The sequence below is a fragment of the Fonsecaea erecta genome (genome assembly GCF_001651985.1).
Source record: "Fonsecaea erecta strain CBS 125763 chromosome Unknown Scaff1, whole genome shotgun sequence".
Taxonomy (NCBI): Eukaryota; Fungi; Ascomycota; class Eurotiomycetes; order Chaetothyriales; family Herpotrichiellaceae; genus Fonsecaea; species Fonsecaea erecta.
The window spans coordinates 484,127-503,748 of record NW_017387244.1 but is presented as its reverse complement, the minus strand read 5'-3'; the positions used below and the strand labels follow the sequence as shown (position 1 = coordinate 503,748).

At 55.8% G+C, this 19,622-nt stretch overlaps 8 protein-coding genes across 8 annotated transcripts; 5 read left to right on the top strand and 3 right to left on the bottom strand.

Moving 5' to 3' along the window:
* Positions 1 to 230: 230 nt before the first annotated feature.
* On the top strand, positions 231 to 1,146 carry AYL99_00157 (hypothetical protein; the record flags this gene model as incomplete). The annotated part of the gene is made up of 3 exons (XM_018831673.1): positions 231 to 799; positions 873 to 1,035; positions 1,117 to 1,146. 3 exons carry the CDS (start codon positions 231 to 233, stop codon positions 1,144 to 1,146), a joined length of 762 nt encoding a protein of 253 aa, XP_018697552.1.
* Positions 1,147 to 1,902: 756 nt separating this feature from the next.
* On the bottom strand, positions 1,903 to 3,922 carry AYL99_00156 (hypothetical protein; the record flags this gene model as incomplete). The annotated part of the gene is made up of 8 exons (XM_018831672.1): positions 1,903 to 2,058; positions 2,169 to 2,329; positions 2,409 to 2,498; positions 2,559 to 2,625; positions 2,686 to 2,816; positions 2,891 to 3,360; positions 3,440 to 3,707; positions 3,778 to 3,922. The coding sequence occupies 8 exons, from the start codon at positions 3,920 to 3,922 to the stop codon at positions 1,903 to 1,905; spliced, it is 1,488 nt and encodes a 495-aa protein (XP_018697551.1).
* A 788-nt stretch (positions 3,923 to 4,710) lies between these two features.
* Positions 4,711 to 6,605, top strand: AYL99_00155 (hypothetical protein; the record flags this gene model as incomplete). The annotated part of the gene is made up of 2 exons (XM_018831671.1): positions 4,711 to 6,178; positions 6,247 to 6,605. 2 exons carry the CDS (start codon positions 4,711 to 4,713, stop codon positions 6,603 to 6,605), a joined length of 1,827 nt encoding a protein of 608 aa, XP_018697550.1.
* Positions 6,606 to 7,073: 468 nt separating this feature from the next.
* On the bottom strand, positions 7,074 to 8,936 carry AYL99_00154 (hypothetical protein; the record flags this gene model as incomplete). The annotated part of the gene is made up of 5 exons (XM_018831670.1): positions 7,074 to 7,594; positions 7,655 to 8,047; positions 8,115 to 8,369; positions 8,430 to 8,757; positions 8,877 to 8,936. The coding sequence occupies 5 exons, from the start codon at positions 8,934 to 8,936 to the stop codon at positions 7,074 to 7,076; spliced, it is 1,557 nt and encodes a 518-aa protein (XP_018697549.1).
* Positions 8,937 to 9,757: 821 nt separating this feature from the next.
* AYL99_00153 (hypothetical protein) lies at positions 9,758 to 10,643 on the bottom strand (the record flags this gene model as incomplete). The annotated part of the gene is made up of 3 exons (XM_018831669.1): positions 9,758 to 9,941; positions 10,003 to 10,289; positions 10,362 to 10,643. The coding sequence occupies 3 exons, from the start codon at positions 10,641 to 10,643 to the stop codon at positions 9,758 to 9,760; spliced, it is 753 nt and encodes a 250-aa protein (XP_018697548.1).
* Positions 10,644 to 11,479: 836 nt separating this feature from the next.
* Positions 11,480 to 14,055, top strand: AYL99_00152 (hypothetical protein; the record flags this gene model as incomplete). Its single annotated transcript, XM_018831668.1, has 7 exons — positions 11,480 to 12,350; positions 12,421 to 12,521; positions 12,581 to 12,730; positions 12,786 to 12,868; positions 12,933 to 13,633; positions 13,709 to 13,900; positions 13,973 to 14,055. 7 exons carry the CDS (start codon positions 11,480 to 11,482, stop codon positions 14,053 to 14,055), a joined length of 2,181 nt encoding a protein of 726 aa, XP_018697547.1.
* A 620-nt stretch (positions 14,056 to 14,675) lies between these two features.
* Positions 14,676 to 15,830, top strand: AYL99_00151 (hypothetical protein; the record flags this gene model as incomplete). Its single annotated transcript, XM_018831667.1, has 1 exon — positions 14,676 to 15,830. One exon carries the CDS (start codon positions 14,676 to 14,678, stop codon positions 15,828 to 15,830), a length of 1,155 nt encoding a protein of 384 aa, XP_018697546.1.
* A 1,537-nt stretch (positions 15,831 to 17,367) lies between these two features.
* On the top strand, positions 17,368 to 19,502 carry AYL99_00150 (hypothetical protein; the record flags this gene model as incomplete). The annotated part of the gene is made up of 2 exons (XM_018831666.1): positions 17,368 to 17,661; positions 17,829 to 19,502. The coding sequence occupies 2 exons, from the start codon at positions 17,368 to 17,370 to the stop codon at positions 19,500 to 19,502; spliced, it is 1,968 nt and encodes a 655-aa protein (XP_018697545.1).
* Positions 19,503 to 19,622: the final 120 nt, after the last annotated feature.

Below are 19,622 nucleotides of genomic sequence, written 5' to 3'. Positions count from 1 at the left end.
CCGCTCTAACTTAGGTGGACTTAATGCCATCTCCGAGGGTCCACGGCTCAGGGTTTTCTGGCGTGTCCATCGATTCGGAAATCAGTGAGCGAGATCCGAGGGATCGTAGTCTGTATGATCTCCGAAGACAAAAATGCTGGTGCGAGCGACTTCCTCGCACTGAGCGCGAGAGGGGGTTGTTTGTTACCACGCCATAGGAGGAAGAAGAAAACAGCACTGCCTGGCCAAACATGTCGTACAGTGACTTGAAAGAGAAGACATTCATTGTCACCGGCGCCGCCTCGGGCATGGGCCGGAAGACGGCCCATCTGCTGGCCAAACAGGGCGCCAATCTCGCGTTGGTCGACTTGCGAAAACCAGACGAAACTCTCGCTGAGATTGAGGCCTTGGGCGTACGAGGACTTGCCTTGTCCTGCGACGTCCGGGATGCTGCGGCGGTGGCGAGTGTGATCACCCAGGCGCGAGAGCATTTTGGGGCCCTGCACGGGGCGGCAAACATGGCCGGAATCGTGGGGAACCAGGGCATCAAGGGGAAAGGTCATGCGCTGGATATTCTTCCGGACAAGGATTGGGATTCCATCATGGACGTCAATCTCAACGGCGTCAAAAACTGCCTTCGAGCCGAACTGAACGCATTGGAGGATGGAAGCTCGATCGTCAATGCCGGCAGCATTGCTGGCCAGCAGGCCTGGCCGTTTCTGGGTCCTTATTGTGTCAGCAAGGCCGGGGTTCTCAGCCTGAGTAGGATCGCCGCGCAGGAAGCAGGGTCTCGGGGCATTCGAGTGAATGCAGTCGCTCCGTGAGTGGGATCGATCTCCTCCCATACACGCATACATACAAAAAGGGAGAAAAGAAATAACTAACGTGAACAGGGGTATGATCCGAACGCCCTTGACACAGGCCATCGGCACTGACCAGGAGCTCCACGACGCGATGGGTGTGCGGACGGCGTTGAAGCGGATTGGGGAGCCAGAAGAAGTCGCACGGTTGATTGTCTTCCTCTTGAGTCAGGAATCCAGCTATGTAACGGGCACGGTAAGTCTGTTTGTTTATCTATCTCCCACAGGGCTGTGAAAGAAGATGACGAGCACCCACATTTTCTAATCTATATAACAGGTCATTAACGTTGACGGTGGATATTCGTGACGAATCCAATCTAAATCTAAGAGCCCAGTCTTGGTGCCCTGTCCCTGTCCCTGTCCTGTATACTCCCCCAGGCAATTCTCAAAGTGGTCACTCTTTGCGTGACGCATGCCGGATCTACATAGATTGCTTACAAAAGGCTAATAAGACTATACCTCCCGCTGTCACTTCTCCTTCTGGCGATGCTTGTTGCCACATTATGTATGGATGACTACAGCACGGTACGGTTGTAGATGAATGGCAAGATCTGTGTGGTATGTCAAAAGACGCCAGGAGAAACCTGAAATGTATACGTTTCTCGTCCCGCGATCCTTGTGCGCCGATATGCGGTATGCAACCCCTCGCTCCAACGTGCATTGACACTTCCTCGTCTCGTGCCTACAGGCCCATCCACATCCAAAGTCTGCCTGCCTGCCCATAACATTGGTGAAGAAAAAGAGAGAGACAGGGAGAGAGTCATACGTGGAGGACCTTGCACGTAGTTAGGCGTTGCAAAACAAACGCCGCATCAGGAATGGTCATATAAGGCCGTTTGACTTCAGAAAAGGACGGAGAACCTCACCCCATTGTGGGCACGTTTGCACATTCTGAAGCACTAAACATAGCAAGCGAGACAGAGATACCTGCTGTCAGACGCTTCCTGGCATCTGTCTGGCATATGCTTCTTTCCTATATGTGCTCCGTTATACACCTTCCGCCCCGAGCAATCAAATGAGGGCTCCGACATACCGTCTTCCCCTGTCATCTTCCTTTTCCAAATCAACCACTCGCAACGTTTAAGAACATGCTCTTCAGCACTAGGTACTCGTCAATACCTTGACGTCCACCTTCCCTGCCGAAGCCGGACTGCTTCACGCCGCCGAACGGGTTCTCCGCTGCCGAGAGAAGCCCAATGTTCACACCGACGACACCAACCTGGGGGCCACCAATCGTCAGCACAGTAAACTAATCTACAGGTCGAAGGGCACGTTGCGAGGGGAGAGAAAACAATTAAAAAATAGACTTGCCTCTAACGCTTCGCTGACGCGCCACTGCCGGGGCATGCTGGATGTCATGACAAAGGCTCCCAGCCCAACCTCGACGTTGTTCGCGAGTTCGATGACTTCCTCCTCGGTGTGGAATCTGTACAGGGGCAGGACCGGACCGAAAACTTCGTCTCGCTCGGTGATGGTGTCGCGCGGCATATCTATTCATAGTAGTGTTCTAGTTAGCCAACGCAGAATGGGAGTGAGAGTGGTAGCTCGCGCTTCAGGGGCAACACGGACCTGTAATAATGGTTGGCTGGACATAATACCCTTTGGTTCCGTCAACGCGTTTGCCGCCCAAGATGATCTTGCCTCCGTGGGTCTTTGCCTCTAAGGCCCGTATCAGCATCGTCCTGAGTGGTCATCAGGCTCTGCGGAATGAGATCAAACCTTCGATATGGGTGAGCACTTTCGACAGGACGTTTTCATGAGTCAAAGGTCCAACGAAGACGCCATCCTGCGATCCTCATTAGCCCATGTGTCCTTTGCTCAAGGGTCGTCCTTGAGGCTGTGGTACCTGAGTTCCCGGACCAATCTTGAACGTCGAAATAGTGTTAGACAAAGCTGTGGCGAACCTGTCATAGATACCGTCTTGGACGTAGATCCGGTTGGCGGCCACACATGTCTGGCCAGTGTTTCTGAACTTGGCTGTTGTCACATCAGTCAGCTAATCAGTGATTGATTCAACACTCTGGCAGACGCCTTCCGGGGACGCCACTGACCCATAACGGCCGCCTCGACCGCGACGTCAACGTCAGCGTCATCAAAAACGATGAAGGGACTATTTCCTCCGAGCTCCAAGCTGAGTTTCTTCACGGTCGGCGCACACTGTTCCATCAACAGTCGACCGACTCTCGTGCTTCCCGTGAAGCTGACCTTCTTGACGATTTTGTTCGTGCAGATTTCCTTGCCGACCTCGGCGACGGTGGTCAAGCTGGTGATGATTTGAATCACGCCGGCGGGAATGCCCGCCTCCATGGCCAGGACGGCCATGGCACCGGCAGACAAGGGCGTCTCGCCGGCCGGTTTCCAGATCGTGGTACATCCAGCAGCGATGGCGGCGCTAGCCTTGCGGGTAATCATGGCCATCGGGTAGTTCCAGGGCATCAGACATCCAACCACGCCAATCGGCTGTTTCATTGTGACGAGTCGCTGCTTTCTGTTGGCGGTATAAATGTTTTCACCGTGAGTCCTAAGTTGGAGCAGGACTGTCAGCAGGGCCATAACTTACATCTTTGTCTTATCACGAAATGGAGTAGAGGATGTCTCACCTCTCCGCTTCGCCGGCAAACCACTCAAGAAAGCTGCAGGCGTAGATGACTTCGGCCCTCGCTTCGTACAGCGGCTTGCCCGTCTCCAGAGTGATGATCAAGGCAAAGTCCTCTGTGTTCTCCAGACACAAATCATTCCACTTCCTCAGCATCCGCGCACGGTCCCGGCCTGAGGTATTCTTCCACGAAGCGAAAGCTTTGGAAGCACTCTCAATGGCTCGGGCTGTGTCTGCCGCCCCCATCTCAGGAAAAGTGGCCAGTTTTTCACCTTTGAGCACAACCGGTTAGGTCACCATGTCCTGTTCCCACCATATTGGAAAAGTTCTGGGCGAGGTTACCTGTGCCAGGATCGATCAAATCGAAAGTTTTCCCCGAAGCGGCATCGGCCCATTGTCCGTCAATGAAGCCCTTATAATGCAACAGCTTCTTGTTTTTGACATCGGAAAGCGATTTGGTCTGCTGGAAAGAGCCAAGAGAACCCATGGTTGATGATAGTGGCCTGTAAAACTAACTTGATGTCGAATATTGAAAGGCAAAGACTGATGAACAACAAAAAATCTCAATCGGAGGGATTAATATTTGTGCAACCGAGAAACAGAAGACAAGTCAGTTCTTTCCCGCCAGAGCATGTTGACTCGTTACTGCCAAAAACCCCACCGGTATCGTAGCTCTCTCCGTTGTAGAGACACTGTTGAAGCCGCCCGAACCGTGAGTTGGAGTCGACCTAGGGATCAGATCACATGCTGGTAGCTTCTTTGGCATGAGTCTCGCCACGCTGTGGTGAGCGGAGGATGGAATCCGGGGTAAGGATTCTGGGGTCGAGGGCATTTCCAGTGGGAAACTGTTAGTGGGGAAGGTAGGGAACATGGTGGTGAGATGCTACACACGAGGAAACAGGTCAGTGGGGAGGGGCAGGTACCTCGTAGATGAGAGAGAAATCAGTCTTGTGCATTGTACGTGAACTGAACAAGCTGGATTACTCTCTCAGTCTCGACCGGTGTCGGGGAACGCAAGGCTGAAGCAGTCCGATCTCGAACAGTCTGACCCGTAGAACATACACTGATCTCCCTTTCCTCTCCCTCCGACTGCGGAGGAAGACCGGCCCGACAGCGCGACAGGTGAGCCTGCCTCACTGAATCAAGCCCTCATACTCGAGGCCTACAACAGGTGAAAGGGGGAACAACAGATGTGACCATCGTCGTTGTCTCCTCCTGTTGTCAACGGACAGAGAGAAGGTGAACTTGGAACAAGCAATCCATCCATCAATCACCATGATCGCCAAATCCTTCCCCGTCAGAATCTTCGCGCCGGCGCCCATGTTGGGCTATGGCTACGATATCGTCGACTTCTGGACCACCATCATGGATGAGCACACGCGTCCAGACGCCATCATTATGGACAGTGGCTCCACCGACCCTGGCCCGTACATGCTTGGGAGTGGCCGGACCATTGTCAGCAAGCAAGCATTTGCACACGATCTCACCCCAGTCCTCGAAGCTTGTGCTGAGTTTGGCATCAAACTACTCATCAGCTCTGCTGGTGGTGCGGGTACCAATGGGCAGGTCGACTTCATGGTCGGCGTTGTGCGCGAGATCAGTGAGAAGAAAGGATACAGATTCAAGGTCTCGACGATCAAGTTCAAGGACGATCGGCAAGCGATTTTGAAAAAGCTCCAGGCGGGCGTCATCACGCCCTGCGGACCCGGCCCAGCGCTGAAAGAGGGAGATGTATCGGACGCCGTCGCTGTTGTCGCACAGATGGGCGCGGAGCCATTCATGAAAGCACTGGAGGATCCAGAAGTGGACATCATCATCTCCGGCCGATCGTACGACCCAGCTCCGTTCGCAGCATACAGCATGCATCGTGGCGTCCATCGTGACCCGGCGTGGCATATGGGGAAGATTGTCGAGTGCGGCGGACAGTGCGCGGTACCCAAAGGCCGATCGATCGTGGCCACCATGTATCAGGACAGCTTCGTGCTCACACCCGTCACTCCGGGCCAGAGGTGCATCCCTCGCTCCGTCGCCGCACACACCATGTACGAGAAGACTCGTCCAGATCGGCTTCCTGGCCCGGGAGGCGTTCTCCACCTAGACAACGTGCAGTTCAAGCAGCTAGAAGACAACAAATCGATCCTCATCCGTGGGGCTTCTTTTGTCCCAACCCCGACGTATCAGATCAAACTCGAGGGTGCCACACAGGTTGGGTTTCGGTCTGCCTTCATCGGAGGCATCCGGGACCCGATTCTGATCCGTGGCATCGATGACTTCCTCGAGCAGACGGTCCGGGCCAGGACAAAGGCGGCGTTTCCGTCCCTGGGCGAGCCGGGTGGTCCCCAGCTGATATATCACATCTACGGAAGGAATGCTGTCATGGGCGCCCTTGAGCCGGCCACCACGATCCCCCATGAAATCGGTGTCCTGGGTGAAGTGATCGCCGAGACCCAAGACGAGGCCGACGCCATTGCAGGACTCGCCAGAGTCATGGTCCTCCACGCCGAATATCCAGGACAGCTGGCAACTGCAGGCAACTTTGCTTCTCCACTGACACCGTTGGAGCAGTCCGTGGGGCCCGTGTACAAGTTCAGCGTTTACCATCTGATGGACGTTGAAGATCCGCTCGACTTCTTCCCTATCGAGACGTTTTCCATCGGCAACCCAGACGCTGCGAAGACGAAGCCGGTCCCATCTGCACGGCCAGTTCGTCGGGCTGAAGACACAGTCGTCACATATCCAGAAGGTAAGCTCGAAGTGTGCCTTGTATGAGGCAATGGAAGTCTTGCTAACCGCATTGACTGCGTGTCACAGCTCCGAGACACAACGTCGTGAGTTCGCGACCCCGGATCTCGGATCTCGCAGCTGTCGTCCGGTCGAAGAACTCTGGCCCGTACGAGATCACGCTGGACATTCTCTTCGACGACGCCGTGATTTGGAAGCACGTTCGCGACAGCAACGTGCTCACGCCCGAGGTGATGAAGAAGCTCTACCACTTGACCGACGACGACATCTTGACCTGCATGTTTTTTGAACCGGCTCTCGGGTGGAAGTGCACGTTCAAACGGCCTGTCAACCAGTTGCAGGGCAGTGTGGGCGAGAGAGACACTTTCGGGACACAGCAGCATGCGCCGTTGTTGGACATTGAGGTCCCGGCTATCACAGCCACGTAGAGACGATTGGTACAGAGTAGATGTTATGTGCAAGGACGATGTCCTGATCGCGAGAAGACTTAAGGCGGTTAAGTACGAGCGTTCGTGAGGATAGTTCTGTCAGACAGGCCCCGATGTTATGTGACACAGGGTTTGGAAAGCCACAAGCTTGCTCCCAAGGTACAGGATGTGTCGGCTACCCTTGTCCGGTGTTCTAGAAACGCCCAGTGGGAAAAAGTGTAATGAAAATACGAGAAGGGAACCATCTGAAAGCTTGAATACCTCTGTCTAGAGACCGCTCTAGCTAGCGTTCGCCTAAGACGCTGGGCACCCCTCGAGCCTGTCTTAGGGACAGGTAATAGAAGTTTATCTTTATGACAGTTCCCCTTTCAAAGTGTTCACTCCGTTATTGCCATCACCAATCCCCCTGTTCTGAGGACCATATATGCCATGTACGATTCTAGGGTGGGCAATTAACCGGACAGAAATTTACACCTTCTCGCTCTCGGCGGTGTTGCCGCCTTCAAACTCGATCTGCTGTGCAAAGATCTTCTCGTCGAGAGCCTCTCGCTGTTCCTTGGTCATGTGTCCAACGTCGACGGCCACTTCGTCGCCGAACAGCGCGTTGATTTCCTCGAGCGACAAGCCTTTCGTCTCGGGCCACCAGAGGATACACGCGACAACTGTCATGGCGGTCGTGACGGCGAAGACAATGTAATACCTCCAACCGATGTTGGCGAAAGCAGTCGGCGCGGCGCAGGTGTAGATGACGGTAGCGAAGAAGAGGCCGGATACGGAGATGGATGTGCCTCGGGCGCGGAGATGGTTGGGGAAGATCTCCGTGCAGTAGATGTAGGTCACAGCGTCGACGCAGGAGCTGTAGAAGCCAACGTGGATGAAAAGGAAGGACACAGCCGCCGCGAGCCCAGCCTTGTTGGTAGTTCCCTTGTAGGTGGCTAGCAGAGCCATCTCAATGATGAGAGCCATGAGACACCCGGAGAATCCGATGACTATTGTTGTTATCAGTGATGAGCAACAGGAAGACACTCTTTTGGGACGAAAACACTCACTCAAAAGCCTCACTCGTCCCACTCGATCCACGATCAGGGCGGATAGCGCGTTTCCACCGACTCCAACCGTAACCCAGCCCGCCGTGAATGCAAGAGTGGTGGGCGCCACGTATCCCAGGGCGGTGTACAGGATGACGCCGTAGTTGTTGATGACAATGGTTGCTGTGCACTGTCCACCGAAAATGGTGAAGAAGCCGATAAGGAGGCGCTTTCGGTTCGGCCAGCCAGTGAAGAGTTCTCTGTACCCTCCAGCTCCGTGCAGTTTCTCGAGCTCGAGCTGTTTCAGCAGGGCGTAAAACTCCTCTTTGACAAGCACGCCTTGTGGATCATTCGGATCACGGTGAAGCCACTCCATCACTTTAAAGGCTTTATCGTGTTTGTCGTGGAGCACCACTGCAGCACATTGGGTTAGATATCATGCCCTAACTCAATTGCTTTGGTGAGTGGTAGAGCTACTCACACCAACGAGGACTCTCTGGGATGAAGAACAATCCACCAAGCAACATTAGGGGCGCAAAGCACTGCACCGCGAGTGGGAAACGCCACTGGAACTGTCCGGTGTAGCTGTAGCAGCCGTAGCCAACCCAGCCAGCGACCGAGTAGCCGGTGCAGAGCAGGGCTCCGTGGGCTCCGACAAAAACGCCACGGGTGTGTGGAGGAGCGACTTCGCTTTGATAGAGCGGCACTCCGCACACGATCATGCCAGTTCCAATTCCTACTGCTGTTAGCACTCTGCTTATACTTGCAGCCCATGTGGATGTGGGAATTCTCATACCAGTCAACGCCCTTGCGAACAAGAACATGCCGACATCGACGGACCCGCACTGCAGAGCTCCGCCGACCAAGCAGGTCGCCGCTGCGATTCCAATGCCGCCTCGCCGTGAGAATTTGTCGCAGCAAGGGCCAATAACGAGCGATCCAATAAGGCCACCGGCCTGGAAGAGACCGTTCATGGCACCGGTGATGGCATTTGTGTGAGACAAGCCAGGACCTTCAGTGGCTAGGTGAAGGTAGCTGAAGAAGTTGGGTTGTCCCAAGGTGGTGGCGATGATGGAGCTGCAGTAGCCATAGGTGAAAGACCCCAGAGAGATGAAGATCGTGATCTGTCGGGGCGAGACGGTTAGTCCACTGAAGCCATCTGCTTCTTCGAGATTCACAACATCCAACAGCCCATGATCTGAGACGGGTGCTTGAACGTGGCCAGGGGCCTTATCCCACTCACCATGATGCTCACGAACCGGATCTGGTCCTTGAACCAGCCCTTGCGCTGTTCAACCGCCATCTTGGTAAGGAGAAGGTGGGTGATGTCTTCAATTGAGGACGAGGGTGGATGAGGTTGTTGAGGTTGTTATCCACTGGGTAGAAGTGGTGGTAGAGATAAGGACGGGTTTGATATGAGACCACGCACAACACCGTCCAGGACTGCAACGTGGAGGAGAGATAGGCTGGAAAGCTGCCTTACGCGACATATTTCTATGCCTGACCATGAGGCCATATGCCCCTGGCCTTTCCGGAACCCCCTCTAGTGAGCCCGAACATCGGCCACTCGACAGGCTGGCTGGTGGCATCATTCAAGCTTTGATTCACCACCGGAGGGCCTAGTGCGCCTATTCTGTACTCGGTACGTACCCGCAGGCGACAAGGCTTCCGCACAATTGCCGGATTAATCACCCCAGACCGCCCCGTCTTTGTTTGAGTGGGGAAAGGGAGAGCATAGGGAGGAGTTGCGGAGTGGAAATTGGCCGGAGCAAAGATTAAGATATCCAGAAGATGTCGGTATGTGCAATGGACCTCGTACCATGTGCTTTTTGTGCCTCGGATCCGGAAAAGCAGTCATGGACCACACTGACCACACTTTGCACATGGCTTACAGTGTCCATGTCAATGCCCATGCCCATTAGTCTCTCGGGGAGCAGGGTTGAAGCGGTGAAGATTTAGCTTCTAACCAGTCAGCTACTGCTATCAAATGGAAACGACGGTAGTTTATGCATACGGTCAAGGCGACGTGCAGTAGAGGTCATGTTCTTTTGTTCCGTTTTGTCTCGCTTTGACATCTCGGCATTTTCTGGTATTGTATTGTATATAGCACGCAGCCCAGTGTCTCTAGGCACTTCGACCGCCGTCAATGATCAACTCGGTCCCAGTAATATAGCTCGCCTCATCACTTGCCAGGTAGCAGCAGCCATTGGCAATGTCCGTAACGTCGGTCAATCTTCCCAGGGGAATCAAAGAAACGAAATAGGCGCGGTTCTCGGGGGTGTTTTCCTTGCCGAGGAACTTGTGAGACCTGGGTGTAGAGGAGATGTGTTAGCCAATGCTCACAACAGGCGGGGAGACTCGGTTCTTACAGTCCTGTGCTGGCGAATTGAGGGCATATCGAGTTGAATCGGATGTTGTTGGGGGCATACTCCTGCGCCAGCGACCGGGAGGCACAGCACACCGCCGCTTTCGTGCCGTTGTACCACGTGAGGCGTGGTTTGGGCCTGGTGGCGCCGGTGGACGCAATGTTGATGAAAGAACCCCCGCTCTTGTGCTCCTTCATCCACGGGATAATGACGGCGACGGACATGAAGATGGACTTGAAGTTGACGTCGCAGGTGAGATCGAACTCCTCGTCGGGGACCCCTTCGGATGGCTAACAATCTCATCGTCAGCAGGGCGTCACGAACAGCCTGTATCGACTGTGTCCTGTCTCCTGCGTTCTTACCTGGTTCGAGTAGCAATACCCGGCATTGTTCACCACAATATCCGGCCCACCGTACAGCTCAATGGTCTTCTCCAGGACTCTCTTCCAATCCTCGCGTTTCGTCACGTCTGCCTTCACCGAGGCGCACCCAAGTTCCTTCGCGACTGCCTGACCACTCGCCTCATTCATCTCTGCGATGACTACTTTGGCGCCTTCATGGATAAACTTGGTCGAGATGGCCTTGCCAAAACCACTCCCACCACCGGTGACGATCGCCACTTTACCTTCGAGTCGGCCGGGCATTCTGCACAGGAACAAAGATACAATTCAAGAGTTTGGGATCAGTCAGTCTCTACTAGACACGTACCTGGGCGTCAAGAACCGTGAAGTTTGTGATTGTCTCTGCTCCCTCAGGAAATCTCCTCATAATATGCACTGGCTCGTCAATCAACACCACGAACCCCTCCCCGTGTTAACCGGACAGTATGTTTCCCCTCCCACGAACCCCGGGGTCCTTGGTGGTGGTGGGGGATGTCTCGAACTTCAGCATCCTCTACGAGCTCCAGCAGCTGACCAGGGCAGCAGCGACGACGGAGGGCGGTGGATAGCGAGATCAGTCCACAGCAATTTCCAACTAGCTTCACCAAAATCCCCCACTCGGCAAACTCCAGGTCTGGTGGCCTCAAGTTTCCCCCGCAAAAAGGGGGTCATCAGGGTCTCTCTAGCCGCCTCCGTCTACTCCGGACCCGGTGCAGGCTGGTCGACTAACCCCGATATCGACCTGGGTCGGTATGGCTGTGTCTGTGCCTTGCTTCTCCAGCCCAGCACTGGCCCCCTCTTGGACAGAACCCGAGGCAAGAGACAAACAGCTTGTTCTCCTCTCTCTCTGTCGAGAGCAATGTGAATGTTTACATTTCCCCAGTCTTTCTCACCCACTCAAATTTTGAAGCCACCGAAAGAATCAGCGATAATGGCCACAGGCGCTGTGTCGACCTTTCCCACTGCCTGGGCCCCACTGGCAGAGGAAGTCAGGTTCTTCAAGCCGCGCAGGAACGGGGTGACGCGAAGCCAAAAGGAACGTCGTTATCTCTGTAGCGTGTGTGGCGAATCATTTACGCGCAAAGAGCATTGTCGTCGTCATGAGCTTGGTCGTAAGCAGTTCTTTCCAACAGTGTCCTATTCAGACGTCTTCAGTAGTACAGGCGAGTGACCTAGCTAACCCGGCGAACGGTGGACGAGCAGATCGCTGGCAGAGACCACATGCTTGCCCGATATGTGGCCTCACGTCGGCACGCAAGGATGTTATCTCGCGACATATGAGAGTCCTGCATCGTGGAGCCGGGAAGTCAGCCGAGCCCCAGGAAGAACAGGCCTCTGGTGTCAACCCAGAAACATCATCCGACGAGTCCACCTACGATCTCAACAGCCAGATTGTGCAGGGCCACCCGCCAGATAATGCTAACGGTGGAGACACAGACGGCCTCGCGAATGGGCCAGTCATCCCAGAAGTCCTCCCTTCGTTGTCGACCCTGTTGAACACCCAGGGTGCTGCGGTCGGCACCAACGCCAACACCTTCGAGCTGGGTCTGGATCGAGGATGGAAAGTCCCCCTGCTGGACCGTGTGCAAGCCCCTGCCGCAAATGCCGAGGCCACCGCCAGACCCCAGATGGATTTCCAGCTCCTGGACGAGGCTTTCCTGCAATGGCCATGGGAGGATCCATTCTACGTGTTTCCGTGGTCGGACGATGTAGCCAAGAACAATCCAGCAAGGCACGCCGATCCCGACAATGGCGAGTACCAGTCGTCTGGGTTGTTTCTCGGATTGATTCCATCGGAAATCGAACAGGCGAAACTCAACCTGCAGCTCTTTGACGTCGAGAACCGTCTGTGCGATTTCGTGTTCCCCACCAACCACATGGTGATGCGGCTCGTGAGAGGATTCTTCAAGCACTTTGCGCCACACTGTCCCATCGTCCACCCACAGACGTTCTCGATCGGCACGATTCAAGGTAGGGAAAGTGCCTGCCTGATTTCAGTCCGGTGACCTTGACCTCAGCACTGACCAAACATGCGCTTTAGCACCGCTTCTGCTTGCTGTCATGGCGTGCGGGGGTGTCTACTTGAATGAGCCAGAGGTTAGCATCAGGTTGTACTTTGCGGTCTTGAAGCTGCTGAGTGAGGTACGCAAGGACTTGCCGCTAAGTCTTCGACTCCAAGTCTAACCCGGGCTGCGTCGCAGAATGAAGATTTGGTGATCGCCGGTCAGAGAGACTCGGGGTTTCAGCTCTGGGAGTTACAAACGAGGCTCCTGACCTGCCAGTACGGCCTCTTTGGTGGCGACAGTCGAATTCAACGACAAGCCAGACTCTCTTTTACCAGGCTTCACGTGGTATGTGTTTTGAGCGTGGTCATCTGGAAGCATTACACCAGCTAACCCACCCTAGCTCTGCCGAGAAGCCTCTGGGGAGGCGACGAAGGTCTCGGCGCATGACTGGACGGGCTGGGTCTTTCGTGAGAGTATGATTAGGTGAGGATTTTCCTAATCGATCTTCGCACAAACTTGTCGCCGTTCCGCAGCTGACTTCGGCCAGATGCGTGGCTTGGACCACGGTCCTCCGGGCGGTCTTGCTGTGCAACGAAGACAACGCGGTGCTGCGGAGCTCCAACACCGAGTTCGACGGGACGTTGCCCTGTTCGGAGGAACTGTGGTCTGCCGGGGCCATCACCTGGCAGAACTCACCGCGGGTCACCAATTCGTCGGTCGTGTGTTTCCGGCAACTTCTCTCCGGCGCGCCGCTCGACGACACGATCAGCCCATTTGGCCTGTTAACCTTGATCAGCGTCATCCTCTCCCACATCTGCACGCTTCGCCTCGGGAACGACACCGGCACGGTCGCGACGCCTCCACCGGACGAGGAGTCCCTCCGGCTGGCGCTCCACACGTGGGAAGAGGCGTGGCGGACTCACCCCCACGCCACGACGGTGCCGGATGCTCCTCAGGGCCCCCTCATGGCCGACGCACTGATCATTCTCAATGCCGCATACTACCGCCTGTACGCGAACGAGCCGATGAACGAAATGAAAGCGATCGCTCAGCTGCCTGCCGGCCAGGTTTCTCGCGGCCGAATCGCGAAACTCTATCACTTGGACAACAACCCCCCGGATCTGATGAAAGCGGTGGTCCGAGCCTGCCGATGCCTGATGGTCCGTGTGCGCTTGGGACTGGGCTACCTGCTCAAGACGTCGTGCTTGAACTATCCGTGCTATGCGCCCCTGATCGCTTACGAAGGCAGTAAGTCTCGTGGTGGACAACTAGATCGCCCGCCTCTCCTGTGTACTGCAAGCAGTGTGTTGACACGAAAGCTAGGTCTCATCATGTGCTGGTACCTTCTTGGTCGGCAGCTCGCGGAGATCCCGGGACCAGAAGACCTCGTCATCACCACCATGATGGACGAGATCGTCGCAGAAAGCGAATACAAATATGAAAGGCCCATTCAGAGAGAGCTGCTGCCGATGATGATCTACAGGGACATGATCAGGGAGCGATGGATCTGGCCTGGTATGTGCTCCGGGGGAACATACGAGAAGGCACGCTCCCCGCTGGATTAGATCTGCTAACTCTCGTTTCTAGCCACGTGTAATGTATTATCAAACAGTCTCGACGGCATGATCAACAGGCTTAAACCGTTGCTTGAGGGACAGAGACAAGTATGAGGCAGCAAGGTCATAATGCACCCGGTTCTCTGGAAAGAGGGGATGAAATGATCCCGGGCTCTTCGAACCGCTGACCTGTTTTTTTCCCTTATGGCATCTGGTAGCCGTGGGTCTTGTAAAACCAAATTCTGTGCTCGTTAATGCTATGGCATGCTCTCAGTTTATCCCCATGTCCAACACATCTCTATACTGAAGTAACATTGAAATGTTCCATTGGCACCGTCTTTTGCCATGCCCTGTTGACAGCGTATAGCCTATATGTTAAGTACCAATACACCAGAGTCGGCAACTACCTCACACCAGTGGGGAAAAAAGCGACAAGAAACGACACCCGGCGCGGGGATTCTTGGAGTTTTGGGGCCAAGTTCCACGGGGTTCGTGTGCCGAAAACGCGGGTGAGAGGAAAGTATGTATAGACGGAACTCAGACGGTGGATGGGCTCTAGGATCCAAGTTATTCGTCCGAGGTTCGTTCGGTCTTTTTCCGTTATCAAGTAATAAGGACAATCAACAGGCAGACAGACAGACTTGTGCCATATATACACATCCTTGGATACATCGTCACAGCTCCAAAGCAGCATTGGATTGTTTGATCTTGTCAAAGCCCACTGTTCCGGCAAAATGTCTTCCGTCGATGAGTACATGGTGCCCCCCAAGGCGGCTCCGGCGCTGAACATCCCGCCGTCCAACTCGACGGTGTCGGTCAAGATCATCGACAGCACATCGTGGATCAAGGTGCCGCTGGGCGACCTCTTCGGGCCCTCGATCCCGGGCCACGACTACCTGTCGTGCCCGGCGTTCGCGTTCCTGATCGAGCACGCCCCCTCGGGCCGCAAGGTCCTGTTCGACCTGGGCACGCGCCGGGACTGGGAGAACCTGGCCCCGGCCATCGTCAACACCATCAAAAGCAACAATTGGGAGCTGACGGTTCAGAAGAACGTGTCGGAGATCCTGACGGACAACGGCGTCGACCTCGCCAGCATTGAGGCCATCATCTGGAGCCACTGGCACTACGACCACACGGGCGACCCGAGTACGTTTCCCCCGTCCACCAAACTGATCGTCGGTCCCGGGTTTAAGGACGCCCTGGTGCCGGGGTATCCCGTGAACAAGGACAGCCTGGTGCTGGAGACCGACTGGAAGGGCCGCGAGCTGGTCGAGGTCGACTTCCCCAGCGACCTGATGGTGGGCCATTTCAAGGCCAAGGACTACTTTGGGGATGGGTCGTTCTACATCGTCGACGCGCCGGGCCACGCGGTGGGCCACATCTGTGGGCTCGCGCGCACGACGCCCGACAGCTTCGTCTTCATGGGCGGCGACGCGTGCCACCACGGCGGCGAGTACCGTCCGACCGAGTACCTGCCTTTGCCCAAGAAGATCGACCTGAACGTCAGCGGCGTGAGCCGGATCCGATCCCAGGGATTCTGCCCGGGGTCGGTGTTCTGCGACGTGTTCCACCACCACAAGCCCAATCAGGAGGTGTACATACTGACCAAGAACTTCTCGCACGACACCGACCGGGCGAACCTGACCATCAAGTACCTGGAGGAGTTTGACGCGTCGGACGACGTCTTCGTCATCATCGCCCACGACACGCACCTGCTGTCGAAGGAGGCCGGGGTGGAGTACTTCCCCCACGGGACTCTGAACGACTGGAAAGCCAAGCGGCTGAATCAGAAGGCGCGGTGGCTGTTTTTGAAGGATTTTGCGGACGCGGCCGACAAGGGCCTGAAGCAGGCGACGGAGCTGGGCGAGGGGATCGTGCTTAAGCCTTGAAAGAGAAGGGGGCGATCGATATACTCTGTGAGACTTCTCCAGGAGGAGGAGCTGCTGACGATCGTAGCCCGAAGAGCTTGCCGCCGGACCACGATGGATAAGTCAATCAATCAATCAATCAATCCAGATATTATTGCACAAGTGCTCTTCATGCCTTCATCTTCTACGAGTAGGGACGAATTGCGGCTTTGGACGGCCTGAAGGATAACAGGTCTCAACTAATAAACACTCCTAGAATGGAGAACACATACTTCCTTCTCCGGGTCGTTTCTCGACCGACCATTCTGAACTATTTCACGGGCCTTGATACATACATACCTCGTGTCTTGTCCGCAGCCATCAGCCTCGAAGATTGCGTTGGACATCAACAAGCAGGAACGGACCTGTTAAGAGTCCATCTCCCTGACCGGGGTATCGTTACCAGCGAGGACTATTCTGTTAGTCCCTACGTGCTTAGGTAGTAGTCGCCGATAGTTGGCGTGATATTCGGTCTTCTGCGCCGACCAGGCACCCCGAAACACGCCCCTACGTAGCCCCCGCTGGAGACTGGATCCAGCGTAGACGTACGTATAGGCTGCATCGTTTCAAGGCCACAACCGCAGCATCGACCGTGGGGAACGAACGGGGAGTCCAGCTTACATGGTGGATCCCGCTATAGATACTGTATGTAACCAAACAGGTATGAAAGAGGAAGGTGGACGAACCCGATCCAGCAACCTCGCCTCATTGTATTCTTGAGGCTCGGGGCTGCTGGGCTTGGAATGGTGAACTTGTCATCATCCAAGGGATAACTTGGTCAGCGAGCGAGATTGGATTGGGAGGCCTGGCCGGTAAATATAAGACATCATGGATAAATGGGTGGATACGGGCTGTAGGAGGGAATGCGACGTGGTAGTCGAGGATGGATGGAATGGTTATAAATGCTCCTTGTATCCTCGCCGTGCGTAAATATTGGGAGATATGGTCAATTTTGCCTGCCTTAATAGCCAGTCTCTTCCCTCTCTCTCGACCTACTCATCTCCCCTCGTTTCTTCCCGTTATAGCCTCCACGCACCAGAAGAACGAGAAGCATTCGTGTTGTGGAGACTGTCTAGCTCGAGTCAGCACCACCTGCCTATATGCCCCCCTGGTGAGATGTCAATATCCCGACGTTATACTCTAAACGAGCAAGTCAATTCCTTGTCGGGGGAGTGTCCAATCACAATAGCGACCGAACGAGTATTCCACCCTCCACTTATAAGATCTCTTGCGAGAAGTGCTTACCATATCCCCCTTCCCCATTGCTTACCTCACATATCTACACGCCATGGTGTTACAGTATCATATGGCTTACACCATGTTGAAATGAAACACGCTGTGACCCCCCTGGACCCTCCTTGTCCTTATCCATGTGCTCTGCTCACCATTGCATCCTACTTACGGTGGAGGAAGCGGGTCAGGCTTCCTTCTCTATATTAACAGCACGCCGCTCGCTTTCGGGGTGGGTAACGATCTGATCTCTTCACCATGGTCGACAGGCACTAACGGACAAGACACGATGGGAGTGGAAGAAGAAGAACAACAAAACCACCACCAACAACAACCGACCGACTCCGGCGTATTTTGCTCGCTCGACGCCTTTCTCCAAGACAGCTTCGACTATGTCGTCGTGGGCGGGGGAACGGCCGGCGCCGTCGTGGCCGCCCGCTTGAGCGAAGACCCCCATGTCCGCGTGGGAGTCCTCGAAGCCGGCCAGAACCGTCTCGGGGATCCTCTAGTCGAGACGCCGGGGATGCTCGCGCTGCTCCTGCGGAATCCGGACTACGCCTGGGATTTCACCACGGTGCCTCAGGTACGTCTGTCTATGTGTGTGTGTGTGTGTGTCGCTGAGATACGATGCGATACGATGATACAACCCAAGAAACCTTTGCCCAAAACGTCATGTATACAGACATACATACATCTATACATAAAGACATATAGCTGATGTCGAACACGATCTAACTCGCGCACACACAGAAAGCGAACAAGAATAAATCTCACCACGTCACGCGCGGCAAAGCTCTGGGGGGATCCAGCGCCATCAACTTCATGGCCTACGGCCACCCCTCGGCCCGCGACCTGGACGACCTGCAAGACCTGGGCATCTCCGGGTGGTCGTGGGACGAGATGATGGCAGGGCAGTACTTTCGCAAGGTCGAGCACTACGATCCTCCTCCTTCTCGCGCTGTGTCGGAGGAACCAGACATCGACCACCCCGTCCTCGACGCGGCGATGCACGGCACCACGGGCCCCATCCACACCTCCACCGCGACCGCGAGGTTCCCTGCCGAAGACGCCCTCCTCGCAGCCCTGGAGGAGACGTCTGGTCACCCCCCGCGGGTGCCCAAGGACCCGTACTACTCGGGCGACCACCAGGGCTGGTACGCTTCGCTGAGCGCCATCGACCGTAGCAGCGTCAACAGAAGGGGCACCCGCAGCTATGCCGCCACGGGCTACATCGCCCCGATCCTGGATCGACCGAATCTCAAGATCCTGACCGAAGCCGTCGCCACCGAAGTGATCATCCTTGACGACAATGACACCGCCGAGACAGCTCCTCGAGCGCGAGGGGTGGTGTTCGCGCACGGGGGCCGTAAGGACCAGTTCCACAGCGTCCACGTCAAGGCCGAAGTCGTCCTCTGCGCCGGTTCCATCCAGACCCCGCAACTGCTGGAGCTCTCGGGCATCGGGGACCCGGCGGTCCTGCGCGCGGCGGGTATTGCTCCACGCGTGGACAACATCCACGTCGGCGCCAATGCGCAGGAGCACGTCATGACCAATGTGAGCTACGAACTCGCCGACGGGGAGGCTAGTCTGGACAGCATCTACCTCGACCGGGCATTCCTGCCCGCCCAGCAAGCACTGTACACCCGCTCGCGTGAAGGCGTACTGGCCAACGCCCCGAGCGTGAATGGCTTCACATCCTTCGCCGAGCTCGTGGATGCGAGCACATTGGAGCGGACCGTCTCCTCTCTCTCCCCGTCTCCTTCGTCAGCGTATCCCGCCATCGACTCCCAGCAGGCCGCAATCCTGGCGTCGCGCCTCGCCTCCCCCGCCTCCTCGGCCATCCAGTACATCGTCATCCCGGCCTTCTGCGACACGCTCAACGCCCACGCCGACATGTCCAAGTTCATGCCTGGCCCGCCACCGTCGTCCGCCAGAAATCCCTGCGTCTCCCTGCAAGTCGTGCTTATGTACCCGGCCTCACGGGGTTCCGTCCACATCACCTCCAGCGACGCCTTCGCACCGCCGCGCATCGACTACGGCCTCCTCGCGCACCCGGCCGACGTCGACGTCCTGGCCGCCGGCCTGGCCTTTGCCGACCGCGTCTTCCGCTCGTCTCCGCGTGTCGCGGGCATGGTCAAACGCCGTGTGTACCCGGCGGAGGGGGTGGACGTTCAGGATCCGAACACCGCGAAGGACGTCGTGCGTGAGGCGGTGACGCTGATCAATCACCCGCTAGGAACCTGTGCGCTGGGCAAAGTCGTCGATGAGAGGCTGAGGGTCATCGGTGTCGGGGGCTTAAGGGTCGTGGATGCCAGTGTGTTGCCCATGGAGGTGAGTGCGTTTCCCATGGCCGCAGTCTATGCTGTGGGGGAGAAGGGAGCCGCAATGATCAAAGAGGACCGCGGCACCCGTCCCGGGAAATGAAGACAGTGAAAGAAATGGAATGAAGAATGGATCCCTATGGTTCCTGTTGGGCCCTATCACATGACATCCCTTAGCTTCTACAGTCTTGGAGCATAGAGAACCGCATGAGACCTTCGTTCC